Here is a 15,719-nt window from a genome sequence, read left to right as displayed (position 1 = left end):
GGTTCAACACGTGAGCCATACAAGGCACGTGTGTCACCTTGCCCAGGCGAAGGGCTGCACCCAGGTTTGCAGCATTGTCGCACACGGCCTTACAAGGCTGCAGGTTGAGTGGAGACAACCATTTATTAAACTCAGTCTCCAGAGCTGCCCACAACTCAGCCGCTGTGTGACTCCTATTTCCAAGACATTTCAAGCTAAAGACCGCCTGATGCCGTTGCGCTCTGCTGCCAGCATAGTAATGAGGGGTGCGTGATTCCTTCTGCGCAGTTAGAATGCTGGTGGCCTGACCAGGCAGGCTTGGGGCGGAGGTGGAGGACCCAGACGAGGTGGAGGAGGCAGAAGCAGTGGCGGAACTTGGACAGACAGAGGATTGACACACAAGTTGTGGGGACGGCAAGACTTGTGCGCAGACCCTTCACCATCTATCACCATAGTTACCCAGTGCCCAGTCAGCGACATGTAACGTCCCTGTCCATGCTTACTGGTAAAAAGTATCGGTGGTGAAATGCACCCGTTCACACACAGAGTTTCTCAAGGAAGCGGTGATGTTGTGTGCGACATGCTGGTGTAGCACGGGCACACCTTTCTTAGAGAAGTAGTGGCGACTGGGTATCTGGTACTGGGGCACAGCGACAGACATAAGGTCTCTAAAATCCTGTGTGTCCACCAGGCGGAAAGGCAGCATTTCGGTAGCCAAGAGCTTACAGAGGGATAAAGTCAACCTCTTAGCTTTGTCATGGGTCGCAGGAAATGGCCTTTTATTTGACCACATCTGAGGGACAGAGATCTGGCTGCTGTGTGTAGACTGTGTTGAGTAGGGTGTCCCTGGAAAAATGCAGGTTTGTGAGGAAAGTGCAGGCGTAGACATGATGTTACCTTCATACAACGTTGGTGCTATCGATGTCTGAGAGAGCTGTACACACGCACTTGTTTCCCCTTCCAAACCAACTGACGACCTACCAAGCAAACTGCCTGTTGCGGTTACAGTGGTGGAAGTTGTGCGTGGAAAACCAGGTGTGACAGCTGTCCCCACAGTCCTAGAAGATGAAGAGCGCGCGGATGCACTGGAAGGGGCAGGCGGTGGATGGTTCGCTCCGCTAGGCCATATTGCACCACGGTGAGCTTCCCACTGGGACATATGATATTTATTCATGTGACGATTCATGGAAGAAGTTGTCAAACTCCTGAGGTTTTGCCCTCTACTAACAGAATCACGACAAATTTTACAGATCACATAACTTGGGCGATCTTTTGCTATGTCAAAAAAGGACCAGGCTAGGCAAGGCTTAGAGGGCATGCGACCTGCTGATCCACCCCGACTAGTGCTCAGAGGCACAGTGGTGGCTGAGGATGCAGTTGTAGACGTGCTACCAGTGCTCCGTCTCTGTCCAGGAAGGCGCAAGGTAACTTCGTCGTCAGTTGCATCCTCCTCCACCGCCTCTGTTGACCTCCTCGAGTGCCTGACTGTGGGTTGACAGTAGGTGGGATCTAGAACTTCCTCATCAATGGTTGTGTTTGCACTCCCCTCACCCTCAGACCAAGCCTCTTCTTGCCCTGACCGAATATTTAAGTTGTCATCCCAATCTGGTATCTGCGTCTCATCGTCATCAGTATGTTCCTCATTGTCTATAACCACAGGTGTTTAAGTTTGTGAATAAGGATCAACATTATGCTCAGAAACTTGGTCATCACGGCCTGAATCAGAGTCACAAAGGTTCTGGGCATCACTGCAGACCATTTCCTGGTCTGTACTCACTGTAGCTTGGGAGCAGACCTCTGATTCCCAGGCTATAGTGTGACTGAACAGCTCTGCAGACTCAGCCATCTCAGTTCCACCATACTGTGCAGGGCGGATGGAGACTTCAGAGCTGGGAGAAAGCAAGTGTGATTGGGATGACAACTCAGAGGACTGGTGTTTTTTGGATGCGGTAGTTGAGGTGGCGGAGAGGGCACTTGTTGGACCACTTGAGATCCATTCAAGCATTTTCTTTTTTTGGCCATCATCTACCTTTGTTCCAGTTGTTCATGTCCGTAAAAAAGGGAGCACATCGGATTGTCCACAATAAGTAGTAGACATCTTACTTTTGCTGGAAGATGGTCTATTCTCAGCAGATGTTAATGGAGCTTTGCCACCTTCCCCATGGACAAACCCTTTTTTTCCTTTTCCAACACGCCTCTTCCCCTTTCCACCAGCATCTGTCATTTTGCCACTCATTTTGATTGCGACAAGATTGTGCACTTAAAATGTGGTAGTAAAAATTGAGAGGTGGTGTAGATTGCAGCGGTGGTCTAGCTTTATTAACAGCAGAATAAACAACAATAACTATCCCTGACAATGCAACTACGGCCCTTAAACTGGCAGCATAGTTTGCTAGTATAATGGCTTAGTAACAATGAGTTTGAGTGTGCAAAGGGCAGGAGGGTACAGTGGCAGGGTTGTGGGTCAGTGTACAGGAAAGGAAGCCTCACTTTCTATCCCTCCTAATGGGGAAATGCAGCGAGGAAGTCCCTGACCTTAGCTACACAGACGCTGTTATCTGTAGCTGTTAAAATCTGTTTCCACGGACCTGACCATCACCTATGGCTCTGAGCCTGCTGTTATTAGCCCTTACAAGGGCTAGTAGAAACTTCTATCCCTATTCTGTATAGCGCTGTGTGTAGAGCGTACACAGCAGTATCGGAGACAGGAGCTACGCCAGCGGTGACTGACACCCAGACGCAGAAGGCAGATAATGGCGTCCGGACGGGCAGATACCCGTTTTTATAATGCAGGGACATGTGACATGGACATCCTATCACACATGCCGTTGCTTCTCTGGCTAAAAGTCCACTTAGCTGTTTGTGTGTCTGGGATTGGCTGACATGCTGGTCCGCCCCACTACACACGCGCGCGCTTAGGGAAGGAAGACAAGGAAAGAAAAAAAAAATGGCGATCGCCATAATCCCAGCAGCAGTGATCTGAATGCGCTGTTCCCGTACACTATACGCTGAAATTTCATAATAGTGTGAGTCACAGAGTGACTTACACTATTACAGCGGAAAGCCAGCTAGTAATTAGCTTGGCTTTTTGCTGCTAGAACCGTTCTTGAACGTAACTAGAACTATCGAGCTTTAGCAAAAAGCTCGAGTTCTAGTTCGATCTAGAACAGCCCCCAAAATCACTCGAACCGCGAACTGGAGAACCACAAACAGCACTCAACTCTACTCATGACCAATAGACAACGCCAGAAATGTCTCACTGGGTCAAGTAGAAAAAGAACTGGACTGTTGCTCAGTGATTCAAGGTGTATTCAGAAGAAAGTTTTGCATTTTATTTGGAAATCATGGTCCCAGAGTCTGGAGGAAGAGTGGAGAGGCCACAATCCAAGCTGCTTGAGGTCTAGTGTGAAGTTTCCACAATCTGTGATGGTCAGGGAATCCATGTCATCTGCTGGTGTAGGATCCCTGTGTTTTATCAAGACCAAAGTCAGCACAGCTGTCTACCAAGAAATTTTAGAGCACTTCATGCGTCCCTCTGCCGACAAGCTTTTTGGAGATGGAAACTTAATTTTCCAGCAGGACTTGGCACCTGTCCACACTGTCAAAATTACCAATACCTGGTTTAATAACCACAGTATCACTGTGTTTGATTGGCCAGCAAACTCACCTGACCTACACCCCATAGAGAATCTATGGGGTATTGTCAACAGTTAGATGAGAGACACCAGACCCAACAATGCAGACGAGCTGAAGGCTGCTATCAAAGCAACCTGGGTTTCCATAACACCTCAGCAGTACCACAGGCTGATTGCCTCCATGCCACGCCGCATTGATGCAATAATTCATGCAAAAGGAGCCCTGACCAAGTATTAAGTGCATTTACTGTACAGACTTTTCGGTAAGCCAACATTTCTGAGTATAAAATCATTTTTTCAGTTGATCTTACATAATCTTCTAATTTTCTGAGATAATGACTTTTGGATTTTCATTGGCTGTAAGCCATAATCATCAACACTAACAGAAATAAACACTTGAAATACATTACTCTGTGTGTAATGATTCTATATAATATATAAAAATAGATCACTGTGTAACGACTCAATATATGTGTTTCTATTATTGTATTGAATTACTGAAATAAATTAACTTTGAGGATATTCTAATTTATTGAGATGCACCTGTATGTCTGTGCTTAACATTGCAAACGATTAGTAGAAGCTTTGTAATTTGTGAATGTGAAAAATACTCTTGACAATTATGCTAAAAATGGACACGGACAGTTCACTGATTCAAAACACCGATGACATGTACCATTTTTCCACGTATGTATTTAGACAAGAACTTGTGAATGAGGCCTTATATGACTATTCCATTTTCTCCTACTGACTATTGCTATAACGCAAAGAACGAAGGTGATCCTTTTTATCTAGAGTGCCCTGTGACTTCAGGTGGCATCTGAGATCTGTAAATCGATGCAATGCCCCTTGGTACAGGGATTGGTACTGTAGGTGTAAGAGCAGATGGGGCAAGGTTAGAGCGACTAATCAAGTGACTAGTCATTTGTTTAAAAAACAAACAGTTCTGCAATGCTGAAAATGTTTAAAAATAGGACATTAAACATGTACTTTTTGTTTTAGACTCCTTAAGGGATTTGAGCCTGTGGTTGAACTTCTTAAAAATTGTAAAATAAAAATTTAGGGGGGGGTCTTACTTTTCTGTAGGCAGGCAGCTGCCTCGGCAATCCAAAAGTGTGCACCAATAAAATTGTCCACAGCCTTTAAATTCTGAAATTAAATATGTGAATTACATGTTCTCATGCCTGATACACACCTGTTGTGCTGTCCTGCTTAGCTCCACAGCTATGTCTCCCCCAGAGTTACCAATTCCAATCACTACAACTCTTTTGTCTTTAAAATGATCGGGGAGTTTATAATCTCGACTGTGCATGTACTGACCCTTAAAATGTTCTATTCCTAAAAGAAAAGAAACAGATGAGTTCAATGTTCATGGCTTTAGGCAAATATTGGACCATACTACGATAAGTAGTAACACACATACACAAAGGAGTTATAGTTTTTCTTTCTTAATTTGATGTATATATAAACTATCATTCTGCTCAGTGGCAAATAAAATATATTAATAAATCACCATCACCAAGTTCTCATTCATGAAATACTGTACATAACATATGAAAGAAAGCCACAAGTGCAAATAGAATAACAGAATAAGATGTCGGGTTCAGACTAGTTGGGTAGAAGAGCAGAGTTTTTAAGCCAGACGCTAAACTTGCCACATACATGAGATAGCTGGTAGCCAAACACTATAGGTACACTATCTTTCGTGACTCCCCGATAGACATGAGCCGAGCATTCATATGTTTTCAATGAGGAGAGAGTCAAACAAAAATGATCAGCTAATGAAACTAATGGTCTGATCTTTTTCTCTTCCAATATCACCTGTCAGGGGAACAATGAACTGTTCTAGAATCTGCTGAAGATGGGAGCAGGGGGATTGTAATTTTACAGGATTGATAAAAGCAGCTCAGTCAGGAGCTGAGAGGGAAAATGGCATGAGGAGCAAACTGCTGTATATAATTCCACGGAATGGAGAAAGGTAACCAATATTTCTGAACATGTCAGGCTAGAAAGTAGCAACAAGCAATAAAGCACTCATAGCAGAAAGAAAAAAAAAAAGCAATGAACTTCACCTAAAAGTAATGAACGTCACCTCAATGAACTTAATCCATTGAGGCTGATAATGTTCTATTGTACAATCCCATATAATTAAAGGTGACAGATTTTCACAGAATTAGTTTTTCATCTTCACCTATTTGTGTGAAAAACTGTGACTACATCCCAGTGTTCTCAATGTTACGTAACTGATTTGATTAGCCAGCTAAATGGAAGGCAGAAAAAATAAGCAAAGTATTTTTAAACATTGTATCTTTTAACATAGTGACCACCCATAAATCTCATTCTTTCTAACACCTGTAATTGTGACACCATAAACCTGTTACTTTTACTTCTATTAGCACTCATAACAGCATGCTGTAAAGAGAACCTGTCAACACATTTTTAAATACAAAAATAGTGGTATGGCTGTATACAAAGTTTTCTTGTAATATAAGGATACCTTTTTATAGAGATGCAAAGAGCCAGTAATAAGCTTCTAAGTTAGAAAACAAAGCAAATCAGATTGAAAGTGCATTGGGGAGCCTCAATGAACTTGGACTGCTTTTTGCAAGTTGGCTTTGCGACCTGTTGATACATTGTGGTATGACAAATAGTATATGGTGCACATGCGCTTACCACAGTTTATCAATGGGCCGCAGCAGTGTCCCTCAGGGGTAGAGTGTGTCACACATTTATGACATGCTAAGCATACCTAGAAGGGGGCTGATCAGAAGCAATGGCATAGGAACAAAGCAGGGTATGTATTGCAAACAGTTTCTCATGTGATTCACACCAAGATGAACACAAAATCATCTTGGGCAATAACAGACACTTGTTTGATACTGTGGATTGTTATATGAGACATTGTTATAAAGTAGTGGACAACCCATTTAAGTCTTTAAAACTGATTCATTAAGACTGTTGTTGCACCCTCCAGTCTTCATAAAGCACTTGCTGGAGTATGATGCACCAAGTTCAATAAGAGGCACATGCCACAATGATTTTACCGCATCTTTGCTGTGGTAGGCACCTCCAAGCATCTCATCAGAAATGGTGGTCCAGTAAAAGACTAGTAGCATTTCTGGCATGAGAAACTGTCATGAGGGTACCACGATGGAGAGTAGTTTCATCTATTATTGGTGTCAGGAGATCACAGCACATGGCTACACGCTCACTTGCAAGGGTTAAAGCTCCTGGCCGTACAGATTCCCCTTTGCCCAGTGCTGCAAGGGTTAAGTAGTTCATGTGGTCTACTAACTCTGGATGAAAAGCCGGGTCTCAGCTGTTCTGACTTTCCCATTCACCTCTGCTGTATATACTCCCCTCTCAGCTTAGGGAGTTGCCAGTGATAGCTTTGCTATAGCTAGTCCCAGGAGTGAACTTGTGAGCTATGAACCAAGAAGTAATTTTGGGAGCTGTAGCTGAAGATTGCTGATTGGAAGTTTTGTGGTGTTTTCCCTTCCTTTTATCCCATTTCAGTTTGCCTCACTTATCTGTTTCCTTTACACCTTCCTGTCTTTGGTATGGCTTGTACGATTGCCACTTCTTTTACCTTTGTTTGTCTTATCCTCTCTGTGTTTTTAACCTACAGCAGGAATAATGTTCCCTCTGCCCTGCACACTACACTGCACGGGGTGAAAGAACCCATCTAGAGATGCCAGGGAACTAAAGGCTGCTTAGGGTGTTAGGGGTTGTCCCCTTCTTAAATGGCAGTGTATACCTTCAAATGTGTCTCCTTGCACCAACTTTGGTAGAACACAAAAACAAGGAGCTGCCTTCGAGTGGTACCTGGATCCTACCGACAGACATGTCCATCTTCAACATCAGAGGCTCTGGGAAAGAATTGGTAGCTTCTTAGTCTTGCCCCTCTCAGGGTAAGCCTGGTTCTGGGGACAGTGGGACTACATCCCTCTCTCCCCTCCATCACTCTACCGTGACAGAAACACTGCACATTTTTATTAATTTCACAGAGCTTAACTCAGTGTTGAACAAAAATGTGACTTTTGAAAGTGTTACTCCACTGGCATAAACACTTTTCTGAATCTAAACTACAATATAGTATATTGTGATAACAGCGATAATTACCTGGAAAAGAAGATAATGGTAAGTTAGGAAATGTATGATGCCCAGTACAGATCATCACGGCATCAAACAGAGTGACTTCTTGCTTTCCATCTTTTTCAGTTGTGACAGTCCATTGACCAGAGGTAGAAAAGTTTGGGCTTCTTTTGATACTGCAGACTGCAGTCTGAAAAACATTTGCATAGCATAAAAGATTAAAGGGATTTTCCACTACTAGACACCTCCATATCAATAGTGCAAAGATGCAGCATGAAATAGAAGAAACTCTATACTTGTCTCCCAGACCACTGCCGTTCCTATAACCTCATCTCGGTGCCCTTTGCCAGTCTTCTTACATGGACATGTTATGGTGTGAGCATGCCAGCCTTTGATCGGCTGAAGCAGTCACAGTTTTGTCTGAGATGAAGAACAATGCTTCTTCCACCCAGGACTCAGATCATGATGTAGTATTCTGCTGCCCCTGCTTACATTACAACCATTCCGATACTTTATTCTACATCTTATTTTCTTCTGTATATGTTTAACTTCTTAACTTCATATATGGAGATAAGGATATTAGGCACATTGTTTTTAAACTTATAAGGCCTGTTGATGTCGAGCACATTTTGGTTTCCTTAAAGCTTATTTTTCTCCTAAGCCAAAACCAAGCTTTGACCTGAAAGTATTTTTTTCCTCTGAAAAACACTACCTAAGGGCTCATGCAGATGTCAGTTTTTCATTATTGATTCTGTGGTTTTCATGGCTAGAACACAACCATTTTAGTCTATGGTGCTGTTCACCTTCAGTTGTGCTCAAAAGTTTACATACCCCGGCAGTTTTTTTGCTTTCTTGTCCTTTTTTCAGAGAATATGAATGATAACACAATCTGTTTTTCCCCACTCCTGGTTAGTGGTTGGGTGAAGCCATTTATTGTCAAGCTACTGTGTTTTCTCTTTTTATAACAATGACAACCAAAAACATCCAAATGACCCTGATCAAAAGTTCACACACCATGGTGATTTTGACCTGAAAACATGCACAGAAATTGACATAAATGGGTTTGAATGGCTAATAAAGGTAACATCCTCACCTGTGACCTGTTTGCTTGTAATCAGTATGTGTGCATAAAAGTTGAGTAAGTTTCTGGGATCCAGATAGACTCTTGCATCTTTCATCCAGCCACTGATGTTTCTGGATTGTGAGTCATGGGGAAAGCAAAAGAATTGTCAAGGGATCTACAGGAAAAGATAGTTGAACTGTATAAAACAGGAAGGGATACAAAAAGATATCCAGGAATTGATAATGCCAGTCAGCAGTGTACAAACTGATTTAAAAATGGAAAATCAGGGGCTCTGTAAAACCAAACCACGATCAGGTCGACCAACAAAAATTTCGTCCACAGCTGCCAGGAAAATTGTTCAGGATGCAAAGAAAAACCCACAAACAACATCAGCTGAAATACAGGACTCACTCAAAACTAGCGTTGTGTCTGTTTCAAGATGCACAATAAGGAGGCACTTGAAGAAAAATGGGCTGCATGGTCGAGTTCCCAGAAGAAAAGCCCTTACTGCGTAAATGTCACAAAGTATTTTGCCAACAATATACCAAACAGCACAGAGACAAACCTCCAAACTACTGGAACAAGGTTATTTAGAGTGATTAGACCAAAATCATACTTTTTGGCCACAACCATAAACATTACATTTGGAGAGGCGTCAACAAGGCCTATGATGAAAGGAACACCATTCCTACTATAAAGTACGGAGGTGGATCGCTGATGATGTGGGGATGTGTGATCTACAAAAGGCACCGGAAACTTGGTTAAAGTTGAAGGAAAGATGAATGCAGCACGTTATCAGCAAATACTGGATGCAAATCTGCACTCATTAGCTCAGAAGCTGCACATGGGACGTACTTGGAAGTTCCAGCATGACAATGATCCAAAACACAAGGCCAAGTCGACCTGTCATTGGCTACAGCAGAACAAAGTGAAGGTTCTTGAGTGGTCATCTCAGTTTCCTGACCTCAATATCATTGAGCCACTCTGGGGAGAACTCAAGCGCACAGTTCATGCAAGAAAGCCCAAGAATTTACAGGAACTCTAGGCTTTTTGCCAAGAATGGGCAGCTTTACCATCTGAGAAAATAAAGAGCTTCATCCACAACTACTGTCGCGGGCGGGGAGGAGGGTGTCAGCACACTACGCTCACCCCTTCTGCTTGGGTCCGCGGTTGCTGCTCAGTGGTGGCTCGAGCTGTGGGCCGGATCCCGGGGGTTCTCGAGCGGCACTCCTCGCCCGTGAGTGAAAGGGGCGATGTTGGGTATGGGGATAGTTTATTGTCCGTGACGCCACCCACGGTTGTGGTGATTTCACCACCACTGCTCAATATGGGGATCCCGGGGATGGTGATGCGAAGCAGCCAGGTGTTGTGTTGCCCCTCCGTGGGTAGGGGTTGGTGATCGCGGGGCCCGGTGATGAGATGGGAGATGCAGGGCCTGGTGGGCGCAGGGACGCGGGGGCAGCGCTGTGCCTTGCGGCACTGTGGTACTCACTCAGCCTGAGACGTTGACACAGTTTTACGGTAAACCACACGGCTGGAAAGACGGTTCCCACGGACGGCTGCACTTGCTCTCCCAGTAGGTGACGGTGATGTCCCTTTTCCTTGCACCTTTGTTTCTGCGTTGGTAGCGATGGGTTCCCACCGGTAACCCGCTCCCCGGCTTCAAGCTGGACCGGAGGAGCTCTACTCTTTGCCCGCAGGCGCTGGCCCTGAGAAACTGGTGCCCTGGCGGTGGCGGTGTTTCTGCTACAATGGTTGGGCTGTTGCCTTCAATCGGGACTTGGTTGTTGGGGGATCTGCGTCCCCTTCACTGACGGATTTGGCAAATTCTGGCGACTCCAAGCCTTGCCGGGGTCCGAGAGGCCCCTGCCCTGGTGCTGACTGTCCTTTGGTACACTGCTCCAGACCGCCGGGCCACTACCCGTCCGCGGTCCTTCCAGGAACTTCCAAACGGTCCCCCTCCAGACAGTCACCGCCGTTGCTGACCTTGCTGACCCTGTCCTGCACACAGCTGGACTCTCTTCAGGCTTTCTTTCTGTCACCCTTCACCTTCCTTCAACTTCTCCTACTCCTCCTTTACCACTTCCACTTCACTTCCCTAGCTAGACTAGACTCGACTTTACTCCTTCACCTCCTAAACTGAACTCAAGCTCTTCCCTGAGCTGACTGCCTGGTTCCTCCCACCTCCAGGGCTGTTTACTCCTCGGTGGGCGGAGCCAACCGCCTGGCCCACCCCCTGGTGTGAACATCAGCCCCTGGAGGAAGGCAACAAGGATTTTGGTTAGCTTTGATGTACCTAACTGGGATGTAGGGTGTGGTGGTGCAATGACCTGTGACCCCTGGCTTGCCCAGGGCATCACACTACCACAAAAGACTTCAAGTTATCATTGATGTTAGAGGGGGCAATACACGGTATTAAGAACTGGGGTATGTCAACTTTTGATCAGGGTCATTTGGATGTTTTTGGTTGTCATTAAGATTTAAAAAGAGAAAACAGTAGTTTGACAATAAATGGCTTCACCCAACCACTAACCATGAGTGGAAAAAAAATTGTGTTATTTATATTCTCTGCCAGCATATGTACACTTTTGACCACAAAAGTATATTTGTTTTTTTCAGACAATGTGTCCCCCCCCCAAAAAAAAGTACCCATAAAAGTTTATGGGTCTGTGAAAATCACCTACTGCACACGGCTGACATCAGTGTACAGTCTGTGTGCTGTGTGTGAAGAGGATAGGAAGTTTTACAATTTATTTAGCCATACATGAAAATCACTGATGGTATAAAAATGACACAATGACCAAACACAATGAAATGTGGACCTAAAACACTAATGACATACTGACTGCTTTTTGCCTGTGAAAAATCACTGACCATAGCTCCCAACCAGCCCAGATCCAACAGGACAGAACCAATATGGGAGACCTTTATGATTAAGTTATTCAAAACCACAAGTTATCTGGCAAGAAACAAGCCCTCATATGTCTATGTTGGCAGGAAAATAAAAAGGTACGGCTCTGGGAAGAAGAGAAGGAAAAAACAGACAAGGAACTGGCAACTCCCCATGTCGGCAGGTTTACCCAGGCAGATCGCTCTTACCGGAGCACACTGAACAATCTTGATAGAGCGCTGTGTGAACATAGGCAACCCATGTTCTCGGCAGCGCTGGTTCTGCTTACATGGAACTATGTGCTGCTGAGAACAAAGATCTTTTGCATAAATTAAAACATCATTACTCCCAATGCACAATTATTTTGCTCAGTTAACTGGGTGATTGGCAGCAATATATTTGGTAAAGGAAGGTTCCTAGAAACACTCGTTTATGATAATTTTGCAGTGTAAAAGGACATTTACATTGAAATATGTGTTATTTTAATAATTGAGAAGAGAAATATCTGAATTTAAATTAGTTTCTTTTGTTAGAATGTAAAACATGAAACGTATAATAAAGCTGACACCATGTTAGAACGCATTATATTGACTGTCAAAAAGTTATGTAAAGAATAACCTTGGTTTCATTTTATTTTTTAAATCAATAGTACACATACAAATACTAAACTTTACAACATATCTTTATTAGAACAATCCACTGCTTTCTTTTCTTGGACTGATCTTTTATTTTCAATGGAAACAAAAATCTGTCTTCAATGAGGCCAAGCTTTCACATTAAGGAGAGGACAGTTGGTGCTTTTAAAATTCTATGGAGGAGAGGTAGTAGGAGAAGGGAGAGGAGCTAAATGAAAACACAGACATTCTGCTGCAAGTTCTCCTGAAACACTTACACTGATAGGTTTTAATGATTTTATGATAATGCCAATTACCACGTACAGGTAACACTCCTAATAATAAATGTGTATGTGGCGCCCTGGACCAGCCAGGGGCCAGGGGCCACAGAGAACAACACCAACACACCCCACACTCCCGGCAAGCACATCAAAGTCAGACACAAAACCCTTGTTGCCTTCCTCCAGGGGCTGATGTCCACACCAGGGGGTGGAGCCGGGTTAGCGGTGGGAGCCCATCGGAGCTAAACACTACATAGGTGCAGGGAAAGGCAGTCACCATCAACCTGCCGGGAGAAACAACCACAGCCGTCTGTGGGACCCGTCCATCCAGCCGTGTGTTTTACCGAGAACTGTGTCCTCATCATTGGCTGAGTGAGTACCACCGTGCCGTGCGGCACAGCGCTGCCCCCGCGACCCTGCACCTCACCAGGCCCCGCAACCCGCCTGCCATCCATCCCTACAAACCCCATCACCGGGCCCCGGGACAACCAACCCCCTACCCACGGAGGGGAGAACTAACAACAAAGCTGCTCCCTGTCACCGCTCCCGGGATCCCCGTCCAGAGCAGCGGTGGTGTCACCAATATCACCACAACCGTGGGTGGCGTCACGGACAATATCTAAAATCCCCACAATCAATCCCCCCTTTTCACTCACGGGCGAGGAATGCCGCTAGAGTCCCCGGGATCCGGCCCACCGCTCGAGCCACCACGGAGCAGCAGCAGCGGCCGGACCCGAGCAGTGGGAGAGCGCAGCGTCACCTCCTCCGCCCGCGACAACTTGGCGTCACGAACAGGATCTTACCACTCTGCCGTCTGGTAGAGGTGCGCCTTGTGACCGCCGGAGGTGTCCGGCCGAAAATTTTGAGAAGCCGCCATCTTGGGCGCGAAAAATTCCCGCTCGAGCGTCTCCTCGAGTAGTGGAAGCGCGAAGGCCAAAACCCCGCCCCTGTAGAGGAGGAGCCGGAAAGAGACTGAGGGGGATGAAATGGCGGCTGGCCGCATGTAGCTCGCGGCTATACGAGCAGGGACGCCGGGACCCCCGCGATTTGCTGAGCCCTGCAAAGGATATCTGCCCCGCCTAGATATGCGGAGGCTACCGAGCCGGTGCCCGGAACGGCGATGTGGCTCAGGGCCCGAACGGCGGGGATCTGCCGACGCTACCAGAGTCAGATATGTCTGCTGATGGAGCAGTGGACCACGGAGGTGGAAGCGGTAGCCGCGGTAGCCCGGGTGTACGGAATGGAGGCCATGATGGATGAGCTGGTGAGTGACCCACGCCCCTGTGTCCCCGAGGGACCGGCCACTGCGGCTGAGGGACCCCGTCTACCCCTGGCCCCCATACTGCCTCCGACTTCCCCGCCCGTGCACCCCGCTGATGCCGGTTAGTCTGGCGTACGCCCCCTCGCAACAGTAACCGAAAGAGTGGCGAGCCCGAAGACTCCGGCAGCTGGCGGCAACCCGCCTGGTGCAGGGTCACATGATAGTGACTCCGGACCTGACACAGAGCCTGTTTCAGAGGAGGACGAAGGAGTCGTCGCCCTGGATGGCATGGAGGCCACTTACATTCCCCGAAGCGGAAATAACAGATACCGGGTGGCCCTTCCTCGTCGGGCCTGTTATGCACTGGAGGGGCTGGTCCCTGTGTTCTTCCACCCAGGGCCGGCGGAGGATGATGAAAGCGACCAGTAATGGCAGCGTAGTCCTGTTGCAAGTTGTCCCCCGTTGGGACCACCAGAGTGCTGTTTACCGTTTAAAAGTTTTGACAATGAAGAATGATAAGTGAATGAAACAGAAGAAAGTTACCTGATTTACTAACCGTGATTGAAAGCCGGTCGTTGCCGGCAACTGGTCCCCGTTGGGACCTCCTTTACATTTATGCATAAGGAACTCCTTATGAACAGGCCCGAGAACTAGCAGGGCAACCACAAACTTGTGGCTTGTAAATAAAAATGTTTTGTTGGCTTATACCGTGACCGCCTCCGGAGAAGCAGATTGGAGGAAGGGCCCGCAGTGGAGTAGGCTGGGGCCCAGCCACCACCGGAACCGGTGGCGATCCTTTGGAGGGGTTCAGGGGTCCCCATGGACACGGGTCCCCTGAAAAGGACAGAACCCGCTCGGGCAATCTGTGCAGGACTGGGGTCAAGGGGTGCTGCCCATTTGCTTAGGGGCAGCATCAGGGCCAGGTTGTTTGGGTGGGAGAGAGCGGAAGCCATACCGTTTAGTAACGTTAAAGTAAGAGTACCTCCCGATGTGGGAAGATGTTATTATATTTGTAACTTGTTTTACCATTTTTCTATTTTTAAGTTGTGAAAATAAAACCGGTGATGGACGGACAGCCCGCGGACGGTCTGCATTTAACTAAGGGGGAAATGTGGCGCCCTGGACCAGCCAGGGGCCACAGAAAACAACACCAACACACCCCACACTCCCGGCAGGCACATCCAAGTCAGACACAAAACCCTTGTTGCCTTCCTCCAGGGGCTGATGTCCACACCAGGGGGTGGAGCCAGGCGGTTGGTCTCCGCCCACCGAGGAGTTCACAGTCCTGGAGGAGGGAAAAACAGTTAGTCTAGTTGGAGAGGTGAAAGTGAGAGCAAGTGAAGTGGTAGCTGAGCAGACTGAAGTTGGTCCAGGCGTGTGGCCCGGACGGAGCAGCAAGGTTGGCAGACGGTGGTGACCGTCTGCAGGAGTGGCCTATCGGAGTTTACTGCAAGGACCGTGGACGGTACACAAAGAAGTCAGAACCATCTGGCAGGGGCTTACGGACCCCGGCAAGACTAGGAGTCACCGTGAATTTGCTAAATCCGTTAGCGAAGGGAACCTCCTGGGTTTCCCAGCAGCCAAGTCCCGACAGAAGGCAACAGTCCGACCAGGAGAGGGAGACACCGCCACCGCCAAGGCAACAGTTTCCCAGGGCCAGAGCCTGCGGGCAAAAGGGGCTCCTCCGGCCCATATCCAAGTCGGGGAGCGGGTTACCGGTGGGAACCCATCGGAACCAAACACTACATAGGTGCAGGGAAAGGCAGTCACCATCAACCTTCCGGGAGAAACAACCGCAGTCGTCTGTGGGACCCGTCCATCCAGCTGTGTGTTTTACTGAGAACTGTGTCAACGTCTCAGGCTGAGTGAGTACCACCGTGTCGTGCGGCACAGCGCTGCCC

At 46.9% G+C, this 15,719-nt stretch overlaps 1 protein-coding gene across 1 annotated transcript in view; it reads right to left on the bottom strand.

Moving 5' to 3' along the window:
• The window catches only part of LOC142249962 (flavin-containing monooxygenase 5-like), a 232,005-nt gene that overhangs the window by 57,118 nt on the left and 159,168 nt on the right, over nucleotides 1–15,719 (bottom strand). Inside the window, exons 4-5 of the mRNA XM_075321998.1 lie at nucleotides 7,737–7,899; nucleotides 4,810–4,952 (exon numbers count right to left, since the gene is read on the bottom strand). Of these exons, the coding sequence (XP_075178113.1) occupies nucleotides 4,810–4,952; nucleotides 7,737–7,899 (306 nt within the window). The remainder of the gene's footprint in view (nucleotides 1–4,809; nucleotides 4,953–7,736; nucleotides 7,900–15,719) is intronic.

Source organism: Anomaloglossus baeobatrachus, chromosome 8, assembly GCF_048569485.1.
Source record: "Anomaloglossus baeobatrachus isolate aAnoBae1 chromosome 8, aAnoBae1.hap1, whole genome shotgun sequence".
NCBI classification, from domain to species: Eukaryota; Metazoa; Chordata; class Amphibia; order Anura; family Aromobatidae; genus Anomaloglossus; species Anomaloglossus baeobatrachus.
Note: the sequence above shows the minus strand (reverse complement) of the source record. Positions and strands in the feature narration are given on the sequence as shown.